General features: G+C 35.2%; 1 protein-coding gene across 1 annotated transcript; it reads right to left on the bottom strand.

The window, feature by feature from the left end:
* Window positions 1-246: 246 nt before the first annotated feature.
* On the bottom strand, window positions 247-3620 carry LOC130980816 (uncharacterized). Its single transcript, XM_057904457.1, has 7 exons — window positions 3230-3620; window positions 2539-2910; window positions 2088-2248; window positions 1703-1915; window positions 1467-1559; window positions 647-748; window positions 247-543 (listed from the first exon to the last, which is right to left on the bottom strand). Exons 1-7 carry the CDS (start codon window positions 3618-3620, stop codon window positions 247-249), a joined length of 1629 nt encoding a protein of 542 aa, XP_057760440.1.
* Between the last annotated feature and the right edge of the window lie 2943 nt (window positions 3621-6563).

The following is a 6563-nucleotide window of genomic DNA, read 5'->3' as shown; positions in this document are numbered from 1 at the left end:
TTTGTTATATGTATATCAATTTTTTATAGAAATCAATTAGTCTTTTTCATAAGAATCAATTGTTGGTAGGCTTTTAATTAATAAAGTTAAAGTTAGCTTCCAAAGTCAAATTTTAAAATTGACCCAAATTCTCTTAAGAGTCCAAATATTACACATGGAATAAGGTATTAAGAACATAAATTATATTTGTACCTGTGAAATTTGTTGAGTAGGGAACATTCCAGCCAATTCCACTGGAATTTTACCTCATTCCTTAGAAGCAATGTAGGAGACTAATGCTTGCAACTGCGCTTTAACAGTATCCAATTCTTCTTGCACACTGGGACCACAAGTAGATGATGTGCCAGCATCATTTGAAGAACCTAAGTTCATCTGACTAATTCTTGTGGTGTTGTTCTTGAAAGCAACAGTTGGAACAGCTCCCATGCCTAAACCTCGAACACGACCAGGGTACTCTTTCCCAAGAACTACTCCAAGTGCATCAAGAGGAGAATTAACAGTTGATTCCACCACTTGTTGACTGCTATATACTTCAATCTTCTCCTACATATATAAAAAGAAAGAGAAAGAATCAAACATAATATTATCTTATAAAAAAGAAAGAAAAGGAAATACAAACAAGTTACTTATTGTACTTTAGTCTTACCGCTATTTCTTTAGCCTTTTCATTAACATAACTTCCATCTATTTTCTTGTGAGTGATATCCCACATTTGAACTCTACTAACTTCTTTTCCCGTCTCTTCTGTCTAAAATTCAAGAAAAGTAGAAAGAGTCAATCAAGAAATATATCATTCAAGAAAAGATATGCATAAAATTAACTAACAGCAATAATATAACAACTGAGATGCATAAAAAAGATTGGTGGTACCACTTTCCAATTTTTAATTTCCAAGGTTTCTTTCACCATAAAAAAGAGAAAGGAACAAATTGCAAAAGGTGTATATCATGTTTTTTCACCAAAATGAAAAACAAGTACAAAAAGGATATGTTATAATAACAAACAACTAAGAAAAATTAGAGACAGAAATATAATTGAAATGAAAATGAAATTGAGCTAGATAAGGTGGTGAGTGAGGCCCCAAGTTAAGTTAGTAGGCATGTGAATGATGAATTTGTTAGGTACCAGCTCTGAGAGACACTGACAAGCCAGCCCACATGCCTAATCAAATATTAAACCTCATCTTAAGTCTTAATCATAACTTTAATATTCTCATAGCTATAATTAATAAACCTAACTATTCGTACCCATTAGTCCTGCACTCTTGCTTGTAAAGTTAGCAAAACCTTAATAGCACACTAATAATTTTTTCAGTTTATTATGATAATTACTGTTGTATGAAATTCAAGCTTGTTTGACTCTCATATCCTGATTATTATATATAAAAGATTATGTTTGGAGGGGGGGTTCAACGAGATAAATGGAATTAATCTATGAGAAATTATTTAGCACATAGAAATGATTACCAATTCAGCCCTTCTTCTTGCAATTGATTTAGCACCTGAAGTATGAGGAATTATTTGTTTTTGCCGAATTTCCTGATTCCTCTTACAAAGATTCTGCAAGATAAATTTGGACACAATTAAATAGAGTTAAACTTGCATTTACAACATTCCATATGAATTCAATATCTTATTTACAGCAGCAAACTATATAAGGCATTTTAGTGGGACAACATTTAACTAGGATTCTAAGTACTTACCTGAGTTTCAGGCTTCAAACGATATTCTAAGAATAAAGCCCATTGATCAAGAGCAATATCTTCTGGTGTATTATTTATGATCTCGGTTTTACTCAACCTCGGATCATAAAACTCATTCCAAAGCTTTATCCTATGTTCCCTCCATTTTTTGCCAAGCGATTGGAGCAGAAATCGTTTGGCCAAGCTATCACACACTTTGAAGCAAAATCGAGCCTTTAATATGGAACAAAGAATATATATTAACAAACAAATATAACTAAATAATGACAAAGAAATAAGCTTTAGAGTTTAAGTAATCTTCTTACTTGAAAAAAAATATTCCATTGATTTTCAAAAAGCTCTCTGGAATGTCTGACCACTTATCAAAACTGATTGGAAATGCTACACAATCAGTGGCCAATTGCCCACAAATTCCTGCAAGGAGTCCGGCTGCTTCTCCTATTGCTGCATGTTGTCTATCAAAATTGACAACTATGCGCAAACCTTCTGGCAAATTATGCACATCCTTCACTAATAAATGAAGGCGTGTACTATTTTTATATTCATCTAAAATAGATAAATAAATATAAATAAATGAGTAATTGAGCAACTAAAGAATAAAACATATAATGATAAATATATATTATAAAAGATTGATTCTTGTGCAGGGTATAATACTATATATTATACATCAGAATTCCGAATCAAGGTGAAAATAGGCTAATATTAGTAATATCCACTGCAAGAATAAGTTGAACCAAATAAGTAAGATGAACTAAGATGAACATGTCATGGCTCATAAATATTTAAGAAAGTGCATGACAGTTGAGAATATTACAGTTGAGAATATTACATACCTATGGCATCAACTGTCCAGTAATGCTTAGATTCACGCCCACGTTTACGTTTAGGTTCGGATGGATGCTCAGATATAGTTGGAGCAACTGATGATGGCTCAGAAGAATTTGAAGTTGCTGACTTGTCCCGGGAGGAACTTGCAGCTGCTGACTTGTCCCGGGAGGAATTTGCAGCTGCTACCGACTTGTCCCGAGAGGAATTTGCAGCTGTTGCCGACTTGTCCTGAGAGAAATTTGTAGCTGCTACGGACTTGACTTGTGATGCATTTGACTTGTCTTGTGAAGAATTGGCAGCTGCTACTGACTTGTCTTGTGAAGAATTAGCAGCTGCTGCTTTAAGTAGATTCTTGTACCTCTTTTGCTTTGGCATATCTGCATGATAGATCAAATAAATAATTAATAAATATAAAATAAAATGTGCATCAAGGTTTAGTAGTTCCATTAAATCAATTAATGAGTCTAAACAACATATTTATGTAAAATTTACAAACAAAAGTTAAATTGAAAAAGAAGAAATGTAGACAAAAATTATTTTTCTATAATAAACCACTTATTAATAAAACTCACCTACTATTCTAACATGTGTTCGTCTTCTCCAATGTCATTATCTAGTAGTTCATCATCTACCTCATCTCTTAACAATGATAGATTATCACCATTTTCAAATAAAGAATCTAAGTTTTGCTCTAACCATGGCTCATTCTCGCATGCTTCATCATCTTCATTCCCCCCATATCATATGAATCTCTTGGCTTCAAATGCACGACAACACTCCAATCTTTATTCACTTCATCATTGACAAAATACACCATTCGAGCTTGTGAGGCTTCAATATATGGATCATCCTCCTCTCGGTCACCACTGTGTATTACTCGTGAAAAATTAACAAAAGTAAAACCCCAATTATCCTTTCTACAGCCCCGTTCTCTAGTGGTGTCAGCCCATTTACATTTGAATAAAGTAACCCGAAATTGGCCATTGTAGTTTAGTTCTATAATATCTTCGAGTTTGCCATAATATGACAAATCAGCATTCCTAACATCAGCATCACTAGCGCTAGCAACACAAGGAGTTGAAGACATTAAAAAAACTCCACTATTCTGGGTCTTTAACCCTTTGTCTCGATTGGTAGTTCAAAAGGAGAACCCATTAATACTAAATGTAGAAAACCTCTTGGCATATCATGATGGACCCCTTGCTAAGTATCTCAAATCCTCATGCACAGTATTCATAATACTTGGGTTCATAAGCTATTATGATAGAGATATTAGTTATTATATCCACAAATACTAGCTCAATATTAGCAAAAAATTATCACTTTTCTATTTACCTGCGCAGGAAACCAAGTAACAAAATCTTTATTGACTCTTTTTTCTATCTTTACATTTGAAGGCCTTCTACCCTTAGATCGTCTTCGTACAAAATCTTTGAAGTCACTGTCAGATACGAAAGTTTAACTCTAACTAAACAACTATTTTCAAGTAAATAAAAAACATGTACGAAAATCCTTAAGCACTTACTCAATGAACGATTTGACATATGGACAATTTAAAACCACATATCGATGTGCTTGTTTTTTTTCCATAGGTGACAACTCAAATACTGTGAAAGCTCCCTTTGAGTTCCCCATTTGTGGAAAAATGGAATCCACATGTGTACTGTAATTATCATCCGGACGATCATCAACACGTGGTGGCCTATTAAATCTTGTCTCAATCCCTTCTAAGTATCGAGAGCAAAATGTAAGAGCTTCTTCAGCCACGTATCCCTCAGCTATAGAACCTTCTGATTTAGCTTTGTTTCGTACATAGGACTTCAAATGACCTAAATACCTAGTTTGTATAATTAAGTGACAGGTTAAATACCTAAGCAAGATATAACTAAGTGATAAGTTAAATGAATAATGATTGAAAAGAGATATTTACCTCTCAATAGGATACATCCACCTATAGTGTACTGGTCTTCCGAGTTTTGCTTCATCAACTAGATGACAAGTTAAATGAACCATGATTGTAAAGAAAGAAGGAGGGAACAACATTTCTAAATGACAAAGGGTAAGGATAATTCGAGGTTGGAGCTTCTCAAGTTCTGTAAGACTTAAGCTTTTAGAGCTCAACTGTTGAAAGAATGAAGACAACTCTATTAGCACTGCAGTAACTTTATCTGGCAGCACATTACGTATGGCAATGGGTAATAGTTGCTGCATAAGAACGTGGCAATCATGGCTCTTCAATCCAGAAAGCTTTCTTTGCTTCAGGTCAACACACCGTGAAATATTACTCGAGAGACCATCTGGTACTCTAATATTCTTTATAGTACGCAAGAATATATCTTTCATGGAATTTGACATTGTGAACAAAGATGGATGATATCTCCCATTTTCATCTGGCCATAAATCTTTCCTTATACCCATTTCTTTAAGATCCTTATGAGCTTTGAGATTATCCTTTGACCTTCCAGTCTCATTGAGCAAAGTGTATAATACATTGTCGCAAACATTCTTTTCAATGTGCATAACATCTAGATTATGGCGCAATAAGTTAGACTCCCAGTAAAGAAGATAAAAAATATGCTTTTCTTCCTCCACATCCCTGATTCATCATCTTCTTCAACAACTTTTCGTCGAATCCTCTTACCTTTACTTTCCTGTAGTTCTTTCCCAAATGAAACATTGATTCCTTCAAGTTGTTCCAATATTTCTGATCCTGTTAGTACTGCTGGGCGATCCCTCAACTCAACTTTTCCATTAAATTTTGCACGACTTAGCCTAAACTTATGACCCCTTTCTTAGAAACAGCAATGCCCCAAAAAACACCATTTTCCACCATGCTTTAATCTATATGAATCAGTGCTGAAGTTACACGTAGGACAAGCATATTTACTGTGTACATTCCACCCAGATAAGTTACCAAGGCCTGAAAAATCACTAATTGTCCACATTAATGCTGCTCGCAATGTAAACATTTCATTCCTGAACCTATCTAATGTTTGAACACCATCATACCACAACTCTTTTAACTCTTTAATAAGAGGTTGTAAGTATACGTCTATGTTGTTCCCCGGCATTTTCTCTCTAGGAATAATCATTGACAAGATAAGTGATGTTGGCTTCATGCACTCCCATGGAGGCCGATTGTATGGAATAAGCACCACTGGCCAAACGCTATAGTTTGTACGCATAGCTCCAAAGGGGTTGAATCCATCAGCTGCAAGACCAAGACGTACATTTCGAGGATCTTCGGCAAACCTATCATGAAGTAAATCAAATGTCTTCCAAGCTTCAGAATCCCGCGGATGCCTCATCTTCGAATCTTTCTTTTCTGCCAAAGCATGCCATTGCATTGATTGAGCAGTCTTAGAACACATGAATAATCGTTGAAGTCTCGGTTTTAGTGGAAAGTATCACAAGATCTTTGCTGGTTTCTTCTTTTTAGCATCGCTCCATTTAGATGTCTTGCATCTTTTGCATTCTTGCAAATCTTCATCCTCCCCCCAATATAACATGCAGTCATTAGGGCAAGCAGGTATCTTGGTATAATTAAGCCTGGTGGACGAAATTGTGATCAACAATAATGGCTCTTTGGCATGTGCCTAAAAAACTAACTCAGCACTTTCTTTCCACAACTCCGTTCAACTTAACCAGCAAGTGTACTGGGTCATCCAAGTAATACCTTACGTGAGTAAGGGTCGATCCCACAGAGATTGTTGGTATGAAGCAAGCTATGGTCACCTTGTAAATCTCAGTTAGGCAGATTAAATGGTTATGGGTTTTGAAAATTAATAATAAATAGAAAATAAAAAGGGATAGAAATACTTATGTAAATTAATGGTGGGAATTTCAGATAGGCGTGTGGAGATGCTAGAATCCTTTCGAATCTCTACTTTCTTACTACTTTCATCCAATCCTTCTTACTCCTTTCCATGGCAAGTTGTATGTAGGGCATCACCATCATCAATGGCTACTTTTAATCCTCTCAGAAAAATGGTCCTATGCGCTGTCACTACACGGCTAATCGTCTGGAGGC

The sequence above is a fragment of the Arachis stenosperma genome, chromosome 5 (genome assembly GCF_014773155.1).
Source record: "Arachis stenosperma cultivar V10309 chromosome 5, arast.V10309.gnm1.PFL2, whole genome shotgun sequence".
NCBI classification, from domain to species: Eukaryota; Viridiplantae; Streptophyta; class Magnoliopsida; order Fabales; family Fabaceae; genus Arachis; species Arachis stenosperma.
Note: the sequence above shows the minus strand (reverse complement) of the source record. Positions and strands in the feature narration are given on the sequence as shown.

What these genes read in the sequence shown, in the direction of transcription:
- LOC130980816 (XM_057904457.1), bottom strand. Translation starts at nt 3,620, where the DNA reads ATGTCTTCAACTCCTTGTGTTGCTAGCGCTAGTGATGCTGATGTTAGG. An exon ending in GTTTGAAGCCTGAAACTCAG is followed by an intron (nt 1,560 to 1,702) that starts GTAAGTACTTAG and finishes TTTATCTTGCAG; the next exon opens with AATCTTTGTAAGAGGAATCA. An exon ending in CAAGAAGAAGGGCTGAATTG is followed by an intron (nt 749 to 1,466) that starts GTAATCATTTCT and finishes CTTGAATTTTAG; the next exon opens with ACAGAAGAGACGGGAAAAGA.